The sequence below is a fragment of the Patagioenas fasciata genome, chromosome 4, assembly GCF_037038585.1.
Source record: "Patagioenas fasciata isolate bPatFas1 chromosome 4, bPatFas1.hap1, whole genome shotgun sequence".
Classification (NCBI taxonomy): Eukaryota; Metazoa; Chordata; class Aves; order Columbiformes; family Columbidae; genus Patagioenas; species Patagioenas fasciata.
The window spans coordinates 24,519,510-24,546,560 of NC_092523.1; the positions used below are offsets into that span (position 1 = coordinate 24,519,510).

Consider the following 27,051-nt stretch of genomic DNA (forward strand, 5'->3'; position numbering starts at 1 on the left):
CCTGCGCAGAATTCCAGCTTGTTCTGGGGTGGACAGGACAGAGCAACAGAGGGAAGCTGGAAATAGAATCTCTCCAGGCTGTTGCCCTCTTTGCCTCTTGGTGAATGCAATTTGTTAATATTTTTATTATGGGAAGGACTGGCTACACTATTAAGATATTAAAATTCAGACACGGATGCTGAAACGCAGCGCCCCGCCTCATCTGATAAAACCATTAAAAACCCCACTGCTGCCGAGACACCCCGGCCGCGCTTCCCCGGCCGCGGCGCGGGCGGGCGGGGCGGAGGCGGGTCGGCCCCGGCCCTGACCCGGCCTGGGCCCAGTGCAGGGCAGACGGGCGGGGCGGCGGTTGCGCGTCCCGGCGCGGCCCCGCTCCGGAAGAGGGAAGGAGCGGGGCGGTGGCGGCGGCAGCGGGATGGCAGCGCGGAGCTCCGCCGGGGACGCCGCGCTCCGCCGTGCGGCCGAACAGTGGCTGCTCTGGGATAAGGTGAGGGGCGGCGGGGCCGCCGGGGCCCTTCCCGGAGGGACTGCGGGTGCGGGCCGGAACGAGGCTGCGGGCCACGCCGGGACTTGGTGGGGGAGGCGATGGAGCCGTGAGCTTGTGAAGTGTCAAGAGGGCGTGGGGCGAGACTTGGCTTCCAAGTCGCGTCAGTCCTTGGCGCGGTAAAGGCACTTGGTGGGTCCTTCCCGCTGCTGTCCCTCCATCACGGCCTCTTTATCCCGCCCCGCCGCCCTGAGGCGCCGCTGAGCCTGCGGCGCCCGCTGCCGCCCCCGCCGCGCCCCCCCGGCCGCTGCCCTGGCACCTGCCGCCGCAGCCTCTCTGCAATGTAGAAACCCGCCTGGTTGGTCACTATGGCACTGTAGCTGGCTCTCAGCTGTACCGAATTGCTGTCTTAAGCCGGCCTGTGTTGTTTCTACACACTTCTGTTGTAGGGGCAGTTGACTTAAATTATTAAAGGCAAAAATACATTGCTGTGTTAAGAACCTCTAGGTACCTCCACATTTTTGTTTACTAAAGTATTGTTTCCAAAAGCTTGCCTCAAAACCACTGGGAAATGCAGAATCTGTCGTGCTTCCTGCTAGTGTCACCCAGTGCTTAGTGACCCTCGCTGTTCATAAAGTACCTCCTGAGTCTTCAACGGTGTTTGGTTTCACAGATTCTCTCCCATTTTCTGCTATTGCATAGGAACACTTTAGCATTATTTCCCTTCCTGTCAAGGTACTTGAACATCTTAAAGCTTATTTTTGTTGTCTTGAGTTTTGGTCTTGACAGCATTATAGGCTGAACTAAAATCTGTGTATTTCTATATTGTGTGTGTCTGGAAATGTCTTGCCCTGGTGGTGTTCTGGAAATCCTTATGTAGTTGCTTGCTCCTGCAGTTCCCATGAAGATGCAGTTCTGTGTTCTGTATATGTGCTTTGCATTTTTGTTTTGTCCCTATACATGAAGTTTGTTCATTTGACTGTATTGGAACACAGTGGCCATTGTTCACCTTGGGTCATTTTAATGACTGGCCTGGGCTGGGCTCACTAGGTTTTGTGCAACCTACGTATTATTTTGGTAAGGGGTCTTCTGCTTATTTCAAGGTTGTCAAAGGAAACATAATAATTCTTGCTTTCTTTTATAAGTATTATTTCCAAGTTCTGGAGGACATAACTACAAATACCTTAAGTTTGTTGTGATTCTTCATTAAAGGTCATTCGACTGGTTAACTGATCAGTTAGTCAGCTCTGGTTTTATTAATGATAATGCAGTGCCAAACCACCTCTTCTTTCAGAAATGTTAGTGTATCACATCAAATGACAATAAGCTTTTGTGTGTCTCTTTTTTTTTTTTTTTCCAGTTTAATTGATCTTGAGAAAACAATCTGGTTTTAAAAGGCCTCTTATCTCCATAACTTCCTTGGCTGAAGTTAGTTATATGCCTGTCATCTGTGTAATCATTTCATTTTCAACTGGTTATTCTGGTTATTTTGTGAAACTCTCTGGAAGTCTAAGGCAGCATCTCTTACAGTATCTTCACTTTTGAAAGGTTAGCTCTTTGTTAACAACTGTGCCTCTGACTCAGTCAGAATTGATCGGTGTGCAGGACCCATTGCTGATTGCTCAAAAACATTGAGGTATTTTCATTTCTCGGGGAAATCTTGCATGTTTGTGTTAAGTAACAGAATAATCCAATATAACCCTTGTCCATTTGTTCTGATGATATTAAAAAGAAGAGGCTCCTTTTTGACCTGTAGAGATAGGTTAATATTTACTGATGATAAGCTGCACATTTCTTACAAAATAATAGTTTACAAGAGAAAAATAAAACCTGTTTAGCCAGTAGCTGTCCCTGTACTCTGAAACCTCATGGTGACTCTTGCATTGATTAAACCTCTTTGGGGCCTTCCTGTAGCACAAGTTAAAGTAAATAATCTAAGTGTTACTAGGTGATGTTCAAGGAAATTGCACTACTGGAAATTAAACTCCGTATTAAATCACCTGCCACTGTATTCACAGAAATCAGTATTCTCGTACTCTCATCCTGTTTTACCTGAGAGTAGAAAAGGTATAACCTGAGACAACCAACAATGAAGGAAAAAAAAAGGCACTTCATCTTTCAGATACAATTGGGTCCTTCTTTAGTAGAGTTACTGTGAGGATTTGGCCTTAACTTTTTCTTCTGCTTAAAAAAAGTTTAATATATTTCCCTTGGCTGCACACAGTGGCATCATAGCATTCCTAAAATTGAAAAAAAAATAGGAATAGTTGTCTGTACAGTTTAAGAAAAAAAAAAGGCAGATTATTAAGAGACTCTAGCCATAAACAAATATAACAGTAATTGTGGAAAAATCCTGCTATATTAAACAGACTTTGGCCTGGCTTTTAGCATAACTTTTTAGGGGGATGGCAGGGGGGGAACAATGCAAACAACTAAATTCACGCAATCAAGCTTTCTCTAGCAAATGATGTGAACAGCAACACTGAGACTCAGGTGGGCACCTGTGTAAGTACAATCACTTAACCAAACCTGAAAAACTGGAGCATCCCTGTAGTTACACAGTAGCTACCAAAGCTGGGAAATACCTCTAACGATGATAACAAATAAAAATCTCCTTGGTTGTGAGAGCCGCAGTATGATCCTAGTGCCAGGCTGCCCTCCTGTATTGGCAGTACAGGTTCTAGTCTGTCCAACACTGACACAAACGTGTGCAGCATCTGTCTGAGATGGTAAGAGACAATTCCTGTGCACAGAGCTCATGCAGGGGAAAAAAAAGGTGAGGGGGCACTGTGCAAAGCCTAGTGCAGAACATGGCATTCAGGCTTTGCCTGCAGGACGGAGGGCTGGTACTGCAGCAAAAAGGCCTGCTTTTGAACAGCTTGAACTCGGAATAGCTATGCTGACCTATATTACTCTATAATGAGATAGAGTTATATTTATTTTTAAAATTATAGAATATAATTACAATAATACAGAATTATATTGAGCATCCTGCAAGGAAGTGTCAGTTACAACATTATTTGCTAAACTGGTAATTATTAAACTGGACATCAGTAATTCTGGGGTATTAATTAGTTATTGCACTCAGGAAACCTGACTGGTTTTTTTTCTTACTTAGGTTATTCTGCATTATATAGTTTCCTCATTAGCCCCCAGGGCTCCTTAGCTGTTGGAGTATTTATGTAAATTATAGTGTTTGTGCTGCAGCAGCAAATACACAGGTCAACAATTAGGGCATCCAGACCCTGGTCTCTTGTGTATGCAAGCTCACTCATATGCCTGCTACTGTGCATGTTCTGCAGCATTTTCTGGAAATATATGTATTTTTTTTGCCTAGGATGATGCCTTCCCCTTCTGTAAGCATACCTAGGTCATCCCAGAAATAGTAAAGTCTTTGACTTTTATGAGGTCATTTGCTTGACTAGAAAGGAAAGCTTGTGTCTATTTGGAAATTATGATCTTTGTACTCCAGCGTGAAGTGTGTGTAATGATGCGGTGAGTAAGTGACGGAGGATGCTGCCTCTCCACATAACCCTGTCGCCTGGCAGCTGGAGTGTGCAGCTGTCCTGGGGGTCAGCACTGCTCCAGAAATCAGATACTAAACTTCACAAATCCCATGTTGTTAAGATTGAGATGTTGGGGCATACAGCACTTTACTGTTTGGAAACTTTACTGTTTTCCAAACTTTACAGATTTGGAAACAAAGGGAGTTCGTAACAATGAAAGGTCGATACAAACAATATCCCAAGAAAAGCAGTGAAACTTGGAAATTCCTTGCTGTTCACAAGCAGTCTGACACAGCCTCTCCGTCGCCACGCTGCAGAGTCATGTCATTTAATAATTCAGCTGTAGTTGCTAAGCTTTCATCCTGAGCGGTGTGCTTATTTTCACAGACATTGCCTGCAAATGTATTGCAAATTGTCGTCTTCTGACCAGGCTGCTTAGTTTTGCTGCTGCCTCTGGTGTTAGCTAGTCTTGGGACAAGGTTACGATTTTAAATGTTTTTTAAGTCTGCTTATAGTGCTATGGAAGTAACAAATATTTCTTAATCATCAGTTTAGCTTACTCTCTTATATCTTTAGCTTAGTTCTTGTGAGGACAAAATTTCTCTAAACTGTAAAGGTGTTTTTATTGTTTGTTTTTGCTTTTAAAACCAGAGATATTAAAATAGACAACTTGGAAATCTTTCCACTTTCCCAACTGTGATATATACAGTGCTGTCAAGGAAGCATGTCCACTTACGGAGATAAATCTAAAATAAGTAATACCTGAGATGGTACTGGCTTAAAATTAGGAAGATGAAGCAGGAGTTCTGGTGTTCTTAAGTGGTGTGTGATGTTTTGATACTGAAATAAGCCAGTACAGAGAGTGGGAAAGTCAGTTCTGTTAAGAAGCTTGAAGGTATTAAAAACAAACACACAGCCTTTTCTAAAATATCTGAACTTTGTATCTACAGAATCCAAAAACTTCTGCAATAGTGAAGCAACTGGTTGCTGAAGGAAATGCCGCGGAACTGCAGAAGTACTTTGGCTCGCGGATGGAGTTTGGCACAGCGGGGCTCCGTGCGGCCATGGGCCCGGGGATTTCCCACATGAATGACTTGACCATTATCCAGACAACCCAGGTACCATGTTCAGCACTTTATCTCACTTAACTGGTTGTGTATGGGAACGGGAGAGCCTCATTTATGACAAGCAAACAGGTAGTCTATGGAAATAAAAGGTTTTTACTGTTCCTCCAGTTTTCAAAAATCATTTAAATGGTAATTATTAACTGAGTGCTGATCTCCGAAAACAAGTGGAGAGAAGGTATTAAGCCGTCAAAATGGGTTATTTTTCGTATTTGATTTACAACTGAATTTATATACAGCTACAGTTAAGCTCAAGTGGATCACTTAGTCCTGATGTAACAACTACATAAAACCCCAAAGGTAGCCAGCATTTGGCTAGGCTTCGTGTATGCTGGACGTAAATTTATATAAATGCAGTGAAGCTATGTATGTGCATACTGGTCTTAAAGATCTGCTTGGGGCGAGCTTAAAAAACCCCAGGACCTTAAATTACTGGAGCTTGGAGTGGTGGCATATCACGTCCTAAACAGATGTCATTATTAAGGGTGAGATTCAGTTAAAAAACTGAAGTATTTGCCAGTTGTTGTCTTCCTCATCTGAGACCTAACACAGCTGAATCACTTCTCAATCTGTAATTCAGACTAATCATGTTAACTGTTTCTTTCTGAAGTTGTTTCTGATTTGGGGGTAAGTATTTAAATGCTGTCCAGCTTCACTATGTTGATTTGAAGGTTTCTGATATTTGTTGGTGTTTATTTGTCCCGGACAAACTGAATCCCAATTCCAGTTCAGTGAGATGTTATGTGTGTTCACCTTTGTAAGATGTCAACATCTTAGCAATCATCTTAATGCAGTGATAAATTAAATACGAAAATTGGATTAATGAGGTTGATTAGTTGTTGTCTTCAGGGATTTTGCAGGTACCTTGAGAAGAATTTCAGTGACCTGAAAAAGAGAGGAGTCGTGATTGGATTCGATGCTCGTGCCCATCTTTCAAGTGGAGGTAGTAGCAAAAGGTACTTCTTAGGTTTTAATTATTTTGTAGCTGTCTTGTGTGATCCATTATGACTTTATATCTGCTTGAAAAGTATTTTATCTTCCTGTAGAGTGAATTAAGGTGAGGGATTTGTAGTATTTTTCTATTTTGTTAATGACAAAGTAGTTCTTGAAGTCGTGAATGCCTTTAAATTGGATCTGTATAATAATTTGGGTTTTATTTATGTTTGTGTGGTTTTGTTTGTTTTAATTGGAGTGAGGAGGGGAAAAAAAAACTATGAATACTAGAAACTTAGTTGTGAGAAAAGTAATACATTTCCATGGCATCTTTTCTTGTTATTTAGGTTTGCAAGACTTGCTGCTAATGCCTTCATCAGTCAGGGAATTCCAGTTTATCTGTTCTCCGATATCACACCAACTCCTTTTGTGGTAGGTTTCTCTATTATATCCTTTCATAAACACACGAATTCTGTCAGATATAAGAAATTTAATACATGAAAGAAAATTAGACAAACCACTTTTAAGATTTTAATCTCTACCTGCAGTTAGTCTTGTGCTAATTTAGCTATTTTTAGTTTAGATCATCCACAGCAAGAGAAGGAAGAAGCTGAGCAGAGTATCAGTGATGGTGGGGTGTGTTTCTGCTTTCGGGCAGATTTCTTGTGGAAGGCATCTCATTGTTTCTAGATTGCCATGGAGTCTGAAGTCTGAAACATGCACACACATTTAGGTTTGTGATTGTTGGTTGGGTGTCTTTTTTTTTTTTTTTTTTTCTTTTTGGGGTATTGAATCCAAAGTAGCCTTTTTAAATAGCAGGTTGTTGGAGTGCAGCAATGTTACACCAGGAGGGCTGTTGAACATGTCAGCATTTTCACCATCAGATCACTAGGTGTCAGTCCTCCAGAGCAATAAAATCCCTACCTTTGCACTAAAAGCAACAGTTTCTCCCAGTGCCGGTTACTCCAGTGAGTGCTGGAAACAGAACCTAACGGGATGAAGATGTTGCATGTAACACTTTTTACTGATACAAATTTTGGTAGATTTAGGGTCAAATTGTTCATAGTGCAGCCTAAAGCAGTCTTGCTAGAACTGCGGTTCATCACATTTGCCAATAAATAAACGTCCAGGAGTAAACTTGAACTGGACCTGTGGTCACAAATAATGCTTCATTTTTAATTCACACCATCTGTTTTGGACTAATTTGTAAGAGCTCTTTCCAAAACAATTCTCTTCTGAACCACGATGGAGTGGTTGCTCCATGGGCTGCTCTCAAAAGCCGGTAGGGATGAGGCTGCTCCAGTGGTAATTCTCTACTCCATGCAGACTTCTGTCATTACCCCAACAAGCTTTGCACCCTTCATGGCCTCGGTATCTCACGTCATTCTACAGCAGGCAACATGTGCATTCGATTTCCTTCTATAAAAACACTATAGAGGTGCACAAAGCATCTGAAACAACGCTAAGAATCTATAAATGGGAAAATTCACAAGAAAAAGCAAGGGGGTCTTAGTGGAGCAAGTACTATTTAGATTCTGCTTTACAGCCAGTCTGAAGAAATCACATCCTGGCTTTTGTTTCATTCAGAAGTATGAAAGTATTGCATATGCATCAGAATAAATAATATATAGAATTATGTACATTCCGCTTCAGCTAACTTTCTTTTGTTACAGCCATACACAGTCACACATCTGAAGCTTTGTGCTGGAATTATGGTTACGGCTTCCCATAATCCAAAACAAGATAACGGTTACAAGGTATTCCTATACGGTCTATTTTCTGGCTTTTTTCAAACATTTCTGTCCATGTAGGGACACTAGTGGTATTGTGTATAGTTCCTCTCATGTTATAGACCAAGCTAATTGATAGTTTGATCTCTTTTAGATGTATGTATTTAAAGCTAGTAGCATGTTATATTAATAGCATAATTAAAATCTTATCTCTAAAAAGCGGGAAGATAAGCAATACCATTGCATTTTTCGGAACACTTTAAAATATTTACTGACCTCTTTTCAAAAGTGTTAATAATTTCTCCAATTCACGGCTTTAAAAGTTCTCTTTAATTTTACAAGCCCAGAGAATTAAAAATATGTGAAACCTAATGAGTTCCTTGTACAAAACATTTTGAATAAATTCCGTTAATTTATTGTAGTATATTTTTCTTTTGCTAAGTGACATGGTAACTCGTGTGAATTTTTTCTATGACAGAAATCTGCTTCCCACTGAAAAAAACATGGCTGAGACGCCTGTCTGCCAGTCATCCCATAGCTGGACTAGTCATGTACAGACTGTTGCCAAAATACAAAAATGGAAGTTGGGAGATCTTTTTTGTCTTCTTTATAGAAAAACAAGGCATTAGCAGGGATGATTTCTTGCTGTCTCTCACTCCAGTGCTTCATGTCTGTTTAAAATTGCTTTTTTTAAACATTTCATGTTTTGATTTTGATAGCTCATTTGGATATTTTATCAATTATTTTTTGAATGGACTTCATTTTTTCTTGGTGGTTTGTTATTTGGGCTACGTAAGTATTAATACATGACCGAGATGCTGTTAGGTATCTTTCCTTACACTTGTGGTCTGTAAACCATCAGTAGAAGGAAGTGTGCAAACAACTTTATGTAAAACATAATGAGTAGAGCTCTTCCTGCCTGTGTAAACAATCAGCAAAAAGGACAAGACTACAAGTAATGAACATCTTGAAACTTAGTTGAATTTGGGCTTGCTGTTGTGGCAACACTGCTGCTGGAGGCAGCTACAGAGTTTTGTGCCATTCTCTTTACTTTTTTTTGTGGTAAATGTGTTTCACTTTTGCATACTTTTTTCCTCTTAAGAATTCTTCTATATACAAGAATAATATGTACAAATCTGGAAGACAGTATATGCATGGGCAAGTTATCAGTCCCAAGGCTGGCAGACAGGCTGATACTTGAATCTTCTCAGTAAATGAGCTGGGTGTTGTTTTGTGTTTCATTCTGAATTTTGATATATTCTGATAAAAATTAAACTACTTTTTTAGAGAAGAAAAATGGGCTGTGAGAGGAAAGACTGAGAACATGAACAGGGGAATACTCCGGGTATACTTAAGCCTAATTTGCTCTAATACTCTAAAAAATGTAATGCACCTTAGCCGACAAAAAAAATAACGAAGCTATCCTGCAATATTAATGACCAAATACTCACCCTATTTATTATTTAGGTTTACTGGGAAAATGGTGCTCAGATCATTTCGCCTCATGACAAAGGAATTTCTCAGGCTATTGAGGAGAACCAAGAGCCGTGGCCTCAGGCTTGGGATGACAAGCTGATTGACAGCAGCCTGCTACTTCATGATCCTTATGCCACAGTCAATAAGGAGTATTTCAAAGACATACAGAAACAGTGCTTTCACAGGTAACTGGTGTTAACTTTGTTCAGAATATGTGATTTTTCCATCTAGCACATCAGTAGGGCAGGTGATGTTGGTGGAAGTCAGAGTGGCCATAATCCAGTTCTGTCTGTGCCTTCTTGACGTCCGTGGTGGCAGCACTGCCAGCTGTGTGCTGAGGTAGTAAGCCGGTTGATAAAGCTGCTCTGGCAGGAGTCTAACCCAGCAAAGTGAGCGATTAGTTTCTGATTATGTCATCTCCCTGCATTCGCATGACCACGCATCAGTCGAAAACCATAGCAAGACTGGGACCATCTTGTGCAGCTTCGGGTGAGCTGACACCAGACAGCCTTCAAATGAGCTGCTAGGAGAGAAGGTGAACCAGGCTGCTAAGCCAGTTCTAGGAGAAGGAGGTCTTGCTCTGCCATCCCAGCCTGGCCTGGGCTCCTGGTGGGCTTGGGTGAGTTGCGTGAGCCTGTTCCTGTCAATTGCTCAGTAAAAACTTCACTCAACAAAATCAAGTGGATATTTCTATTTGTGATTAACGAGTAGAATTGGTTTATGAATTAGATGAACAGCAACCTGTTAGATCTGCTTATTTACATCAAAATTTTAACCACCAGTAACCGTGTTCTTACTCGTGCTAAAAACAAAGTCAGAATTACAAGAAGGTTGGGGCTGTGTGGCTAATTATGCCATTTTTCAGAAGAGGAATTAAATGCCTGTTTTGGAGTTTGCATACCTTTGAGTTTGTTCTACACTTTTCAGTAAATGTACATCATAAAAATGAGTGTGCTGAAATGAGGCATGCTGCTGTCGGTTCACTGTGTTCACAGGCTGTGGAGCTGGTTTAAACGCCAGAGTTGGGGATGAAGAGTCTTGTTAGTCAGTTGGGTTTGTTTTCCACTCGCCTCCCTTGGGATGCAATGTATACTGTCTTTCTGATTCCAGTGATTTACACATACCGGGACATTAGATATCAAGAGCGACTCATATTGCTGAAAAACGAGGCTAAAGCCAGTATTCAAGTTATTACCTTTAAAATTTGACCTACTTTAATTTGTAGTTTTAACAGTGATATAGAATACTGAGTCATATCTGTTTTCAGACATAATTTTATGCAGAATATTCTTCCATATCCAAGTTTACTGTTAATCTGTTTTATTTCAGGAATATAAACAAGGAAACAAACCTGAAATTTGTTCATACTTCTGTGCATGGCGTAGGTCATAAGTTTGTGCAGTTGGCCTTCAAGGCATTTGACCTTAGCCCTCCTTTTGCTGTTCCGGAGCAGAAGGATCCTGATCCAGAGTTTCCCACAGTGAAATATCCAAATCCTGAAGAAGGCAAAGGTGTTCTGGTAAATAGATTTTTGTTGTTGTTGTTGTTGTTGTTGTAATAGTTGCAATATCTTTCAGACAGTGTTTCTTTTCTGCCTCTAGTCATGGAGATAAATATTGGTTGAAGGTCTATTTTGATTCTGTTTTCATAGCCTTACATTTAGTGAAGACTCAGCTGCTATCCTTTCATTGAAATTAATAATTCTTTTGAAGCAGTTGGGTTATAATTAGCTAAACTTTAAACTACTTTGTTCTGTGCTCTAACAGAATGGGCAGCATCTGCATATAGAACAAAGTGATACAGTTCCTTTTGAAAAATAAAATAATAATAAAAAAAATCTTCACACCTGCTTTTGGAGAGTTTCTACAATTTAAATCTGAAATATAAGGATTAAATTGTTCTGATATGGCACTGGCTGGGGACAGAGGAAGTCCTGACAGGTGTTTAGAATTTCTGCTACAAGTATTTCTTCTACACTTCATTGTTGAAGGATCCTGTTGAATCCAAGTAATGTTTGACTCAGGCTGCAGAAGTGGAGCCTGATGTAGGTGAAGCTAAATGTCCTGACCGTGCTCTACTGCTGCCAGGCTTGACGTTTATTTTTTGAAGAGACACATAATGATTTTGGGTTTTTGAGATTAAATAAATTGGGAAAATTATTTAAAAACTGTACAGAAAGTGAAAACACGATTTGGGATTATTAACACTCACCTCGCTTACCACTTTTCCAGACATTGTCTTTTGCTTTGGCTGAAAAAGATGGGGCAAAAATCATTTTAGCAAACGATCCTGATGCTGATCGGCTTGCGGTGGCAGAGAAACAAGAGAGGTATGGTAATAAAGAAATGCAAACCATTTACATTTTTACTGGCCTTTAGGCTAGGCTCATTTGGGGGATTTTTGCTACCTGTGTTGCAGGGGAAGATAGGCTGGTCACAGTAGTCGGTTTTGGACTGAAAACTCATAGAAATCTGAGAGGACCGCATGAAGCAGACCGCAGTGGGGGCAGTAAATGAAAATAATTAACATTAGACACTGTGTAGAAGCCTGAATAAATACTTGACACTTGCTGTACTTGAGGCATGCACAGAAGCATATGAATTCCTGTGTTTGTGCTACACCTTTTGAAAGGTGGGATTTCAGTTAGAAATTTTTCACAGAACGCTTATAAACATTGTTATGTTTATTAAAGAATAACTTGAATATTCAAGAGAACCTTTAGAGTTCCCTGATAATCTCAGAGAACGTCCCTGGTCTTTAATATGAGCTCCTTCTTTTTCAAGTACTGTTAGACCAGACATTTTACTTGTCATTAGATAATTTGAGCCTCTCTTGCTCAGTTCCCGATTTCTATGCATAATGTTGCACACCTGCATTTCACCTTAAGCTTTTTTGTGGTTCTTCTCGGTATAGTCATTTGTACTCTCTCCTTTAAGGACCAGCTAGCTATACATGCATTATTTATCTATGTATATCCTGTCAAGGAATGGAATCACAAAAGGCTCCTGTTTTCTTATGTATGGAATGTGTAACCTGTAGTTCTGGCCTGATACTGCCATCCCTTTATTTCATGCCCCCTGGTATCCTGTACTTCTACAATTGTTTGCATTTCTGTATTGTGGTCATATTTGATTTAAAAATTGAAAATAAGCTCAAGTACTACTTGGTATCACACCTACAAATAGTGATGTTTCTCTTTTCCCTACCCTGATAAAACAGAAACTAACCTAAACAGTTAGAAACCATAAATCTTTAACAACAGTAAACTTCAAGGTTTTCAGCTCAGAGAGGTGCAGAATGAAAATCTGCTGCTGGGCCAGGAACAGCAATAGTGTAAATGAATTCGCTATGCATGACAGCCAGAAGAGGGGCATAAAATCACAGCAACAGTCCTTGGTACCTGAGGGATGAGATGGGCACCTGCTAGATGTCCTCAGTGATTGTGGATGGTGCAAATATTTGAACCTGTATCAGTTACACAGATGCCAAAAAGCCTGGAAAAGGAGCCAGTGCAAATATCTGTTTTGATTTCCAGAGCGAATCTGTTTTGGTCTTGTAGCAGCTTCAGAGGTGCCAGTGTTTTCTTCAGGGCTCAGGGGCTTTTTTAAATTCATTAGCCTCACAGCATGAACTAAGGAGGCTTTTCTGCCTTTAGAAGAACGGGTAGATTGGCACTCTCTGCTGTATCTCTGCAGTGTTAGCTGGAATATCCTTATTTTATTGTTTATGGCCTGTGCCAGCCTCAGTTGGCAATTTGGTATCAAAGAAAAAGCATAAAAAGGTTAAAGCAAGAATGCAAAATCACTGATTTTTTTTTTTTTTGGTCTAAAAACTGATAGCTATCAGAGACTTAAAGAGGGGATGTTAGTTTAGTGTGTTTATTGCCACTGAGAGCATGGAGCTCTCATTCTGCTACCTCTTCACTAATTGTTTAGCCAGTCAAGTTGTCTCCTAACTTTCAGTCCTGTGTCCTCTCAGACCTCTGCCGTAGCTGTTCATACACTAATCTAATATTAATATAGGCTTCTACAGTATCTGTACTTCTTCTTTGACAGAACCTCCTGCTAAAACGTTCTCTCTCAGGGCTCTTACGCTAAGTTGTTGCTGTGCGTTGCTTTGATGCCTGTTGGCATCAATAAATGCAGGAGCTGAGTCTGCTGCTCTTTCACAACAGGTACTGTTTCTGTAGGTCTTGGTTTTTGTCAGTTTGGCAGTGTCTTTGTCCCCTTTTGTGACTGGGAATTATTGGGCAATTTTGACTTCCATCTTTCTCTTCTTCCTTCACTTTTTCTTGTCCTTGCAATATATCAATGTTAATATTTTTTTACCCATTTGAGATTTTTTCCAATCTTTTCAATGACCAGTTGATGTATTTGTGACTAAATAAAAAGTATTTGTCACTAAGTCCACTAAAAATACTGATCCCTTGAGAATTGTATTTTTGTGTCTCTGTGCTTGTCTTAATCGATGATTTTTATAATATCTGCTGAATATTTTTGTTGTACTTAAAATATGCTGGAAATATCATATTTGGGTAAACTCAAAAGCTGGTGCGTGTGATAGATGAAGAAAGTAACCACTTCAAAATTTTTTGGGGGAGGAATTATTTTTTTGTTCATAAGGAACACATTACCTTGTTACTGCTACTTAGAATTCAGATGCAGTGGTTTATTTGTTAGTATTCGTGTATGAAAGAACCAATGATTTTTTTTTTCCTCCAGTACTATCCTTTGAATTCATACCCTTCCTATTATTTTTTGTTCCCTTCCAGTGGTGAATGGAAAGTGTTTTCTGGAAATGAGCTGGGAGCTCTTTTAGGCTGGTGGATTTTCACTTGCTGGAAAAATAACAATAGGGATACTTGTGCCATTAAAGACGTCTACATGTTATCCAGTACTGTTTCTTCCAAAATCTTGAGAGCAATTGCACTAAAGGAAGGTTTTCACTTTGAGGTAAGCAACATGTTACACATTATTCCACATTCTTTTATTTGCTTTCCTAGGCAGTGTCATATCTCTTTGAAACATTACTTTTATTTTTAATTGTCTTTTTTTTTCTCCTGACTGCTGTAGGAAACACTGACGGGTTTCAAGTGGATGGGCAACCGTGCCAAACAGCTGATGGACCAGGGAAAAGCTGTTCTTTTTGCATTTGAGGAGGCTATAGGTAAGAAACATATTATGTTCTGGTATCCTATAAAATAGTGAAAGTAGGACTACAGCATAAAATGGCAATGTAAAGGTGTCCTCAGCACAATAGGTGTGTTTCCAGTGAGTAACTGATAATCATCCATTTGTCTGATTGATATTACTGGTTTTAATCCTTTGAATCTCTGCTTAGCGCAGAGTGTGATGATGTGAGTAGCATGGCCTTGTAGACTTGGATGCAAATTCAGCCCAAGCTACTAAACCCCTTCCCCCCTGCATTATTCTGACTTCAAGTTGAGTATGTTTACCTGACAGTTTTAAACTAATTTTGAAGTTTTGAATGTGAACAAAATAAAGTAAAAACTTGCCCAAATTATACTTTTAAACTAGAAAGCTGTGAATGAAAGCTATGAATTTCTGAGAAGGAAGTTGAAAAGCTATAATGCTATTTCTTGAGTATCTCAGTACTTGAAAAATCAGAGAAAATGTGACTAATTTCACAGATAATTGTCAGTGTTACCATATGCTCCCACGTAAGGGTAATCACATTTGAGACAAAGTGCTGTACTTGCGTTGTTCCTGCAGTGTGGCATTTCTGTTTTGTGAGAGCTCCCAAAGTACTCAGGAGCAGCTGGCACTGATATAGTACAAATATGTCTCTGTCTTTAAAGTCCATTAAATAACTTGCTTATCAAAATTAACACTGATTAGAAGATATTTTTTTTCCACATTTGGTTTAGCTCTAAAATGTCTGTACTATAGTTATGTGCATTTCTCCTTTAAAAGATGTTGATTTGATCAATTCCCCCTTTCCCTCCCCCATTGTATCTTATTTACTCATAAAAATATATCAGATATGTATAATTTTCTTTGTTTAGGGTATATGTGCTGTCCTGCTGTTCTGGACAAAGATGGTGTCAGTGCTGCTGTTATAACTGCAGAGATGGCAAGCTTTTTGGCAACCAGGAATTTGTCTTTGTCTCAGCAGCTGAAAGCTGTCTATGATGAGTGAGTTTGGTTATAATAGTTTAATTTTCAGATTTTCTCCCTTCTACATGTAGGGACTCAACAGCAACCGATAGTATATGAAGAAATAAAACCTGCATTATTGTACTAACACTACAATTGTGTGTTAATAGTAACCTTCTAGAAAGTGCCTCTACCCCATGGGCATGGATACATTTATTACTTGGTTTTGTGTTGGTTTAGGGTATTTTAAAAACAATAATGTTACCTTACTAATTCCTTATTAATTAATGAGATTTTTGAGATATTTTTGTTTGGTTGTCTGAAAGGCTTCCTCCCTTTTGAGAAGTTCTGTTCTTGGGTCCTTTTACAGAAGATTGGCCTGATTTTTGGCCAGCAGTTTTGCTGCGTTGTAAAGATCATAGCGCCTTTTGCTGCTTACGTGTGCCAGACGCATAAAAACGTTGATGGCAAAATGGGTCTAAGTAGCTCTGGTATATTTATGCTACTCATAGAAGCCAGCTTGCTCCTGTCCTGGTTGCAGAGCTACTTGCAATTAAATTAATTTGAGTTGGCTCTAAAATTGGGCATTTTATTATATCATTTTGTCTTTTTTTTGATGGCTAGTATGTGTTGGTTGTTCCTTCTGTTCCAGAATACTGAGATTGGAGCTGATTATGCAGAAGTGCTGTGACTGGCCATAACTATTGGCTACATACAGCTGGGTATCCCTCTGAGAGCTTTTAATATGAGGCACTACTTTCCTTTTGTTCTTGTTTAATGTGTTCAAAGACCCACAGAAATCAATAGCAGAGATGGCTACTGGATTTCAAGGAGCAGGGAGTGTTCTTTGTGGGGGTTTTGAGTTGTTTGTTTTAAAGTAGAGAGCAGCACAGGCTGGCTGATACTCTCCACCTCTTCATGTCTCATAGACACTAAGAAGGAAAAGGTGGAACCTGTGAAGAAACTCATGGAAAACTCCAGTCTTGGTGCTGCTTGTTTTACCAGTCCTCAGAACTCTCATTTGTCTGCAGCACTAGCCATGCTGGTGTCATCCACTGTTTAAGGAGGAAGCAAGTGGCAAAGACTTGCTAATACACTGCATAAATCAATTGTGGGATTTATCAGCTATTGTATATGGCAGAAGTTTAGCTGGGCTCAAGAAACAGTAATATAGAACAGGAATTCATGCCTAGAGCTGCAAATATAGTGTCAGACCTGAGAATTCTCCTAATTACTAGTAGCTGGAAGTGTATATTCAAAGAACTATTCTCCTCTGGCTCACACTTTTTTAAAATACTCATTTAGTAAATATCTGCTTTAGGTTGCCATCAGAAACAGAATAACCGAGTGGAACTTAGCTGTGCCACAGTGCTGCTGTGTACGTAGCTACTGAAAAGGACTCTAAAAGTCAGAGCTTAGTTAGTATAAAAGCAGTCTGTAGATGCACCTCAAAATTACATGTCAGTGCACATAGTCACTGTGGAAAAGCTACAGATACAGCAGAGGATATAAATCTTATTATTAGATAGATGCTTGATAACTAGAACTGCAGGGGGGGATTATTGTTTTGGTTTGGGGGTTTGCTTTTTATTTGCTTGTGGCTAGTATAGAGTTGCAGTTTTCTAGTCCTTGCTAGTTTGGTCTTTGTCAGATTTGTCTTGTGAGTTGCTGTTGCAGAAGAAGAAACTATGTATTTTGGAGGTAATAGAAGGGGATCTGTTCTCAAACAAGTAAATGCAGATGAGGAAACAACACAGTCTTAGAAGGCTCATCACTTCTTTCAGATACAGGATAGGTTTTGTAAAGTCCCTTGCTCAAGAGTGATTCAACAACTATTGACCTTCAAGATGTCCATTTTGGTATAAACATGACCCTATTTAAGGAACCTTTCAGGTTTCAAGCATGAACATCCTACTGCTAATGAAAGATCATGCCCTTGGGATGTTCCCTGGCATCAAGGATACTCATCAAGTGTTGATCACTAGTAAGAGCTCACTTAAACAACCAGTCCAGGCTGGTATGCTTTTCAACAACATGCTGTTTTGAAAAGTCAGTGTTGGCAGGTGATTTGTCTTTGCAGATTGTGCATCCTATTACCTGGCAGCAAACAGATATGGTAAAGAGACAATGAGACAATGTTCAGAAGAGTTTGGTTTAGTAGAAGCACTTTAATGGGAGAGCAGCTTCTGAAATGTGATTGAAAAAAAAAACAGTCTGGAATTTGTTTTACTCAGAAAAGGTCAGCTGGAATCCAGTTGAAGAAGCCGTTTTGATGTAGTCTGTTCTCTTCCTATGGTGGTTAGCTCTCTTCAGGGCAATATTGACATCTTTCTTTTTTTCTCCTGGTTTAGCAGTAAACTTTATAATTTTTAATCATTACAGGAAAAAGGTGTTTGCACAGAAGTTTCTTTAAAATATGTATAATAGGGACAATTGAGCTGTTGAGGCCTTTTAAAAATAGTAAGGGGGTGAACTGATACTGCGGTTGGGTGACCATGAGTATAGATTCTTGCTTTATAGAAGGTTGTTTAATGTGCATGGTGTACAACTCTAAGAAGAGCATTGCTTCTTCAGTTCATTAATATTGTGTCTTCACAGATATGGCTTCCATATTACCAAAGCTTCATATTTCATCTGCCATGATCCTAAAGTTATTCAACAGCTTTTTGACAACCTTAGGAATTTTGATGGAAAAAACACATACCCAAAATCTTGTGGTAGATTTAAAGTTTCTGGAATAAGGGATCTAACTACTGGCTATGACAGCAGCCAGCCAGATCAAAAGGCTGTGAGTATCTTTTTAAAATTACATATAAATCATATAAGTATGTATATACACGTATATAAAAAATTCTGTGGTGAAACACTCAAAGATTATGTTACATCCTGAGTCTTAAAATAAGTTAGATTGGGGATTATTGTTTTGCCATGGTGGGAGGAAATGAAGGGGAGGGGTGGGGAAGGGTTGGGGTTTTTTTGTTTGATTTTGTGGTGTTTTTTCTGTCCAACATGATAGTCTGTAAAGGGAGGTAGGAGAATATTGCTGTCTTGCTACAGCAATGTTGCATTATCTTGCTCTAAGCGTAAGTTAAACTGACTGCTAAGATGTGGCTTAGGTTTCCCACAATCCAGCTTTCGTTTCCTCCTGGGAAATGACATAACAGAACAATTTCTATTTGCAGTACAAATGTTGACTAGACTTGAAAGGAGCTACCTAGCAGTAACATACTGCTACCGGATTCTAGATGGAGGGTAAGGGTGTCATTTGCATAGTGTCCTCTCAAGACCACAAAGATGAAGGAAACAACAAAGCTTAATTTTAACTGATCCTTTAGTTAGATTATATGACATCAAGTCACGAGTTTTGTCTTTAATTCATTATATATAGTCATTTGCCAATCCTCTAAGATATATTCTTACTATTTCTAGATACTTCCCACTAGTAAAAATAGCCAAATGATAACATTCACCTTTGCTAATGGAGGAGTGGCCACAATGAGAACCAGTGGGACGGAACCAAAGATCAAATACTATTCTGAACTTTGTGCACCTCCTGGAAACAGGTATTGTCACTTACAGCAGTAAATGCTGTGTAACAGGGACTGTGTGGCTTTTTGATATTGTTTTGGTGTGGAAGGGGCTCTTCATGATCAAATAATATTACTGCAGTCATTATTTTAGCAAATGTATTTGCATGAATCTTCAATTCTGCAAAATTCGTTGGTGCGTTCTTGTCACTGAAATTCCTTTGAGTTTGGTTTCACATTCAGTAAAAACAATATCAAGAAAAACATTCTGCCTTAAATGATAGTAGATACATTCACTCTCTTTTTATGCACATAGCTGCTTTAAACTTAAATAATTATATATAAAGTGTTCTAATCTATTTTAAACCCTTTTATGTTTAGTAATTATATCCTTGACTGATAGCCTTGGAGGGTCTTAAAGATAAGCACTTATTAACTTTAATAATGAAAATGCTTTCTCATAGATGAAAATTCACCTGAAAATACTATTACAGATATAAAAGTTGCATTTCTAATCACATACATCTAGTAACAGAAGATCTTCTGAACTCAAACTGAGTGTTCTATTTTAGATTATATTGTGGGTTTATGTTTTTCCATAATCTTAAGTGCCTTCATAAACATCAGTTGGAAGTGAACATCAGTGCGTTACCATGTGTGTATATACTTGTAGCATTAATAGAAAATGTTTGCCTAAAACAATGCAACAGACTTAACAATTGCTTTTTAGCTTCTCCACTGTGACCGTTTTCTGTATTTGTGTGGATTTTGTTTCTCAGTGATGTTGAGCGGCTGAAGAAGGAACTAGATGAATTGGTCAATGCTCTTGAAAAACACTTCTTTCAACCAGAAAAAAACAATCTTCAACGAAAGACTGAGTAAAGTAGCAAAATTATTACCTTAATTGGCTTTTTGCAGCATTAGAAGTGCATTATTTAAGAGGTAAAGATTTTTAGGACCAAACAGCTGAGAGCTCAGACTAAAAAGACTTCTACCTTTAAGAGTTACTCTGGGTACTCTTGGATCTAGCGTCTTATTTTGGAAGGAAAATACCTCTGCCCTTAAAGGACCAAAAAAACCCAATCAGTTGAACTGAAAGCTTTATGAACTAAATGTTGGCTGCAAATGTATTTCAATCAAAACTTGTTTTAATTAAATATTATAAGTAATATCCTGATTTCTGAAATGCAGCCTGTTTTGTGTGGACTTTTATTTCTTTTCTGTGTGAGAGTGATAATACGATGCAACTTTATCTAGGTTTAGATTAGCAAAGCAAGTTCTTTGGTTAACAGGAAGTATTGAAAGCCTGTGGTGACACTCTGTCAAACTTGGGGCAAATGTTTCAGAAATAGTCACCTTTCTTGGGGATTTTGGCTCAAATAAACAAAGGCATAATGAATTTGCTGGAGAGCTATCTGCTCTGGGACTATACAGCGTATTTAAGGTTAGAGGTACTAAGTGTACTAAACTGGCTTTTAGTACCATGGGTTTATTAAGATAATATATCTGTACACAGCACCCTTCTGTTGCGTCATTGAGCTATGTATAATTAGTTCAATGCATACCCAAATCTCAGAGCCTGTCATACTGTATGCTGCCAGTCTAGGTGCGTAACTCTGCATGTCTAATTTAGAGCAGAAGCTTCCAATTTTTTTGCATGCTGTTGTCTGCAGTTCCAGAGTTATTGACTTTAATGCAAGAATTTTCTGCATTTTCAGTACTTGTTTTGGATATCAGTATAGCTCTAACAGCTCCAGTACTTCTCGAGTGAAGAAACCTTTCCTTCATTTTTGAAGAGGCATTAGGGAGATGTGAAGAGAAAAAGAGGGAAGATTAAATAGAGATTGTGCACTCCTGTACTCAAGTGGAAGAACAAAGCTGAAAGGAAATAGCTCCCCTATGCTATTGCTCTTTTACACATTGATTAAAAGAAAAGAAGCAGAATGGAAGATTGGGGCATCTCATTCTCCTAACTTGTCCTTAATTTGTTCCCCCTGCCATTTCTGTAAGAGTCTTTCAATGTGGAACATCCTCCCTTGGAGAATATTCTTCTTTGGCTGTGTGGGTTAGTGGGTAATGCAGGGTGTCATGTTCATCTGCGCCATCAGTTCTGGCAGAAAGAGGTAGAAGGATGAAGCTTGTTGGGGCGATGGAATGTAGTTTGGAAGCTCTAAATGATTATTTAGATGCATTCACAACCATAGCTACACACTTTTTAAAATGTAAAACTTTAAAGCTTGATTATCCTTCCAGAAGTAAATTTCTCTATCCTTGTTATTTTCAATGCAAATTGGAGATTGCACCAGTTGTGCAGCTGAGTATGGGGAAGGAGCTTCTTGAAAAGCTCAAGAAATCTCTCAGCAGCATGATGGGAGGGACACATGTGCCATTTGTGTTCAGCTATGACTTGTTTCATCCTGCATGCAGATGCAATTGGTTCTTCAAGGTGTAACGCTTTTTATCTGGTGACGTTGGGCTTTTTGCCTTCTGGGTAGTCATGTACTGTAACCTGCTACCAGCCTGTCACTACCTGCTTGGGACATTCAGTCCATGACTGTCTCTGGCCCAACATCAGGTTGGAGGGAGGAACAAGAGACACAGGCATGTGGTCCCCAGAACAGAGTAAGGGGCCTTATTTCAAGGTAGTGGCTCTGTAAGAAATGAAAGGATGAATGTTGGGCCTATACCAGCATTTCACTAGTGGTAGAGATGAATGTGTGGCTTGTGACTTAACCACAGGCCATCCTTGCAAAACACGGTTTCCTGCACTGCATCGCAGCCTGCACTTCAAAGTAAATGACTTTTTACAAGCTCTCAAACCAGACTGTTCACTGCCTGGTTAAATGCTGTGTGTCAGTGCTTCCAAGACTCATTTGTGATTTCCAGCCTCTGTGTGATTGCTGTGGACTGAAGGTCAGGTTGAAGACAGGCTACCCAGCAGCAGCAGCTTTGCCAGAAGATACAGCAGTAGGGGATGTGCCATGCTGGGGTATGCATCATCTTCCAGCCTGCTAAAGACAAAAGCTTCTTAAAAGAAAAACACTGAAGCAAGAGCTGTGGTATACATACAATAAGTGTAAAACGCTCCCCCAGAAGGTAAGTAGGCAGACAACAAGTAGTGCTTCAAACCTGTGACACATGGGGTGGACTGTGCCACCTCCACCCATGGTCCTGGTTGTATTTGACCTTAAGGGCAGTGTGGATGGATGGTCTGCAGCTGGCTGGGCCAGCTGGGTACTCAGCTGCCGAGATCCCCAGGTGTGTGGGGTCCCAAGCTGGAAAGCACAGACAGAGAAACAGTTCTGCAGGAGACAGGCTGGGGCAGAGTCTTCAGTTTGGATGCTGATGAGCTGTACACAGGGCAGGGGAAGCTTTGTGGCTCTGTACAAGCCTGCAGCCCTGGATCTAGATTTTGTTAATGTTCCCGTTCTCTAGGAAAGCCATCTGTGTTCTGCCTTGGCCAGGATCTGTCAAGGTGCTTCACTCCTCAGGAATGCTAAGGAGAACTGGATGGCCAGGTCTGTCCCTCAGGTTCCTGTGACAGGCTGGGCTTCTGCTGAGCTGTTGCTATTACTTGTGGATCATCTACATGCATTACTTACTATTTCTGTCCTGCCTGGAGATCTCCTAGGCAGGTCATCTCTCCTAGCACTACCAGGAACTGCCTGCTCCTGAGGTGGTAGTGGCAGCCTGGCTGGTTCTGCTGACATGCTGATGATAGGACCATGGTGCCGTTGCTGCCGCTATTGTCAATGTCTGCACCGTTCTCCTATTTTAGATCTTTAGAGGGAACTTCCTCATCCCTCTCTCATCTTCTACCTAACTGATCCCCTAAACTGGTTACTTCTGCCAGGTACAGTGAGACTGATTTATTGTCATCAGGCTGAGAACCCCTTTTTTTAGGTTACACAGAAGGTCTTGGGGAGCAGGAGAATACAGTATAAGGCAAGACAGAAGGGCCTTTATAGCCATCCCACAAAGGCCTACAAAGGATTGCATGCTGTACACTGAGTGGATGCACTTGGAGAATCCTGCAAGTGTCTTAGAAGTCTGGCAGTGAGACCAGCAATGAGCGGATGTATACAGAGACATTCTTAAGATGGCTTTAGAGCATTGTCAGAAACAGTACAGGTACAGTCAAGATGATGACCCAATCTGTATCGTTGTGTCTTCCCAGGAACAAGGAATTTACTTACTCCATCCCCTGCTCTGTTCCAAACAGGAGTTCACAACTTTGGCTGGGGCGAACAGGAAAAAAGCTCCCACAGTGGTTTATCAAGCTGATAGAACAATTATGACAAACTAGAGAATTACAAGATGAAACTTGTTGCTAGAGTCTTTGCTAACCTTGTCTTGCGTCAGAGGAAGAGGATCTAGAACTGAAATAAAGAACTGAAACAAAGGTAGTTTGAGTATACCAAAGGGACCTTAGTATTGCCAGTTAGACCAGCTGTGAAGAAGCTTAACACCCATTCCAACTTCTCCATCAAAGTGTTGTGTAAGATAGCAAAGCTAATTTAGAGATGATTAGCCCAGGATAGACATTAAAAAAAAAAAAAAAAAGGTGTAATTGGTGAATAGCTGGCCTTGAACTGTGAGCAGAGGCACTAATATTTCATCCAGAAATGGCAATTGCCATGACTCGAATAAAGAATGCTTGCAACCGTGACTGAACTCAAGTGTAATGGAATCCCTGGCTACTCCTAGAGAAGGACACATTCCTAAGTTACCCAAACCATGTCAAATAAGCTTGTTTTTTATAACTTCCAATGAAAGTTGTCAACAATTGATCCTATAGCGAATCATGCCTATGGGGCCAGGGAGGAAATGCCTCTAGACTGAGAAGAAATTAGCATAGTACTAAGAACTCTGCGAAAAACCCCAAAACATAGGAATGCTTTAAGAGTAGACTGATGGACTTCACTTGAAGGTTATTAGTTTGTTTACTGGTCACAAATCCACCTCTGAATTTTTTTTCAGTAAGCTTTATGAAGCAGTTTGGCTGGAAATAAATACATTTAATCTTCCTTACAGGCTGTGAACTTCATCCACAGCATATTATGAAAAACAGAAATATTGTACGTGAGTTGGAGAAGGATTTATTTGAGACAACAAATCATACAAGGATAACTGGAATTCACTATAAAGGAATATTTAATATATAAACAATTATTTTCATATTTTCCAATCATGTGCTTAAATCTGTAACTAATTCACCTAAGAAGTTTCTGTAAATGAAGTTTCCTGCTTGCCATTGCTTTTCAAAGTTCTGGTGGCTGTGGGTTTCATTTTGACACAACAATAAGCAAACCTTATATCCTTGTTTAACAGTCAATCTGTATAGCAACATTAAAAGGATATTAAATTAACCTTTGTTAAGCAACACCATAAGTCTTTGAAAGATTGGAGACTTTTGGGCTTCTGTCACTGAAGGCACCTGGATGCCATACATAAATCTAAAAATTAATTGTAAATAAAAATAATCACAACAGAACTGCTCACAAGTACAAAAGTAATCAAAGGCCTGGATGAAAAGACTGAATGCACCCTCATGAAGTTTGCTGATGATACGAAACTGGGATAAAGGGCTGACACACCAGAAGGCTGTGCTGCCATTCAGTGAGACCCAGACAGGCTCGAGGACTGGGCAGAGAAGAACCTGATGAAGTTCAACAAGGGCAAGTGTAGGGTCCTGCACCTGGGGAGGAATAACCTCAGACAGCAGTACAGGTGAGGGGTTGACCTGCTGGAAAGCAGCACTGCAGAGAAGGACTTGGGAGTTCTGGTCAACAACAGGTTGACAATTAGTCAACAATGTGCCTTTGTGGCCAAGAAGGCCAACAGTATCCTGGAGTGCATTAAGAAGAGTGTGACCAGCAGGTTGAGGGAGGTTATCTTCCCCCTCTGCTCTGCCCTGGTGAGGCCACATCTAGAGTACTGTGTCCAGTTCTGGGCTCCCCAGTTTAAGAAGGATAAGGAATTACTGGAGGGAGTCCAGTCGAAGGCTACAAAGATGATGAGGTGTCTGAACCATCTTCGTGAGGAAAGGCTGAGAGAGCTGGGTCTGTTCAGCCTGGAGAAGAGAAAGCTGAGAGCGAATCTTATAAATGTTTATAAATATCTCAAGCGTGGGTGTCAAGAAGGTGGGACCAGACTCCTTTAAGTGGTGCCCAATGATAGGATGAGAGGCAACGGGCACAGCCTGAAGCACAGGAGGTTCCATCTGAATATGAAGAGAAACTTCTTCACACTGAGGGTGCCAGAGCACTGGAACAGGCTGCCCAGAGAGGTTGTGGAGTCTCCTTCTCTGGAGACATTCAAGACCCATGTGGACACATTCCTGTGCAATCTGCTCTGGGTGAACCTGCTTCAGCAGGTGGGTTGCACTAGGTGACCTCCAGGGGTCCCTTCCAACCCCAAACATTTTGTAATTCTGTAATTAAATTAAGCTGAGTTGCTTTCCTTCACAGTTTTTCTTTGCACTATATAAGCACACAAATTCATCAAGGATAGTATTTCTGCTGAACTTCCAAGTGGAAGCCAACATTTCTCTTTTGTATAGCAATTGCCAAGTAACTGAAATGAGGTTGTGCACCATCAGAACACCATGCATAATAGGATGAGCCTATTAAACTGTGCAATCATATCCTAACGCCCACCGAAATAAAATGTAATATAAATGAAGGCATAGCAACAGCAGCTGCCAAACAAGCGGAAATGCTTAAAATACTCACACAATCACTGGTAAGTCATTTTCAAATGTATTTATGGGAATGAAGGGGAGGGAGGATTAATCATGACATCTCAAATGCACAAAACCACAGAGATGGCAGCAGGCAGGATCTGTTACAGTAGCTCAACTCTTTCTTCATTCTTTATTCATGATCAGTGATAACAGAAAGCCTCTTGTCTACGATGATAATTACTAATGTCACTGGTGTGCATTCCTACAGCATTTGAAGTAGGCAAACATGCTATAATAACAGTTATTGAAATTTTGTTTATGAAATGTCTGGAACTATATATAAATAGCATCTGGAGATACAGTGTCATTGGATAAGAATGTAGTACTCCATCCAGAGCTCACTTAAGTCAAAGGACTGCGAAACAGTTAGTATCATGCCCTTAATAAGGTACTAAACAGATTTACATGAAACACATCACAAAGACTGTTTTATATAATAGCACTAGAAATTCATGGGTAATCTAGAAAAAAAAAAGCAGAGAGGCTTATAATGCAACTGAAGCACAATGTAGGTGCCTGTACTCACATTCATAATCCAAAATGTTACTGCTCAACTGCTGCCCAACTATGGAGCAACTTGAACTCTGAAAGCATCTTGGGGGGGAACTTAAAACTTCCCGTTTGCCTCGTGTTACTTCAAAGGGTGAGTCCACAGTCACAGCAGCCCCAAGTTCTGCACTTGCCCACGGCTGGAAACATTCAGCCTAAATTACTACTGATGGGATCAAGTGAGTAGATGCTTCTCCTCAGTCTGCAAGAGAGGCTTCATTGCCTCCATGTTCTCAAAGTGTGCCTCATACAAGCCTGTATATTCAGGTTCTATACAAAAGGCAGTGGTGGGATTTTCTTTCCATCTTTTAAAGAGTGACTGGACAAATGAGATAAAGGTTAAACTGCTGTTCTTTTATAGATCATGTTTGCAGGATACAGAAAGCCCAGGATGATTTTCCTCCTCAGTCTGAAGAAGTTAATTTGATAGTAGTATGTTTTAGCTAATAGGCTGCTGTAAAGAAAAACTATCCTGTGAAAGAAAAAAGAACAGAGGTTTACTGTTTCAGAAAATCGAACATCATTAGGAAGTCTGGTGCTCAGGGCTTTCACCTGAATACAGGAGTTCCAGTCCCTGAAAAGCAGGGAAACGTTTACACTTTAGGGACCGAAACATATGATGCCTGTTCTGGTTTTCTTCTTGTTTTCACAAATGAAACTTTTTTTCTAATTATTATGATTTTTTTCACCTACGTAAGTGACAGTTTCATCAGGAAGCAGAGAGAAGGAATGCTGTCCAATGCAGACCGGAGGCTGATGATTTGGAAACCTTCCTGGGAGGCAGGCTGACAAACTGTTCTTCCTGCATCCTGGATAAGCAGACATAAAAGACAGAGCAACCTTTTGTTCTTCAAATAAAGC

General features: G+C 40.1%; 1 protein-coding gene across 1 annotated transcript; it reads left to right on the forward strand.

Annotated features, from left to right (window-relative positions):
- Positions 1 to 323: 323 nt before the first annotated feature.
- PGM2 (phosphoglucomutase 2) lies at positions 324 to 20,082 on the forward strand. Its single transcript, XM_065837361.2, has 14 exons — positions 324 to 487; positions 4,941 to 5,108; positions 5,964 to 6,070; positions 6,395 to 6,479; positions 7,721 to 7,804; positions 9,245 to 9,438; positions 10,583 to 10,772; positions 11,485 to 11,582; positions 14,025 to 14,205; positions 14,326 to 14,419; positions 15,279 to 15,408; positions 17,968 to 18,157; positions 18,799 to 18,932; positions 19,676 to 20,082. The coding sequence occupies exons 1-14, from the start codon at positions 416 to 418 to the stop codon at positions 19,776 to 19,778; spliced, it is 1,830 nt and encodes a 609-aa protein (XP_065693433.1). The 5' UTR covers positions 324 to 415; the 3' UTR covers positions 19,779 to 20,082.
- The last annotated feature ends 6,969 nt before the right edge of the window (positions 20,083 to 27,051 follow it).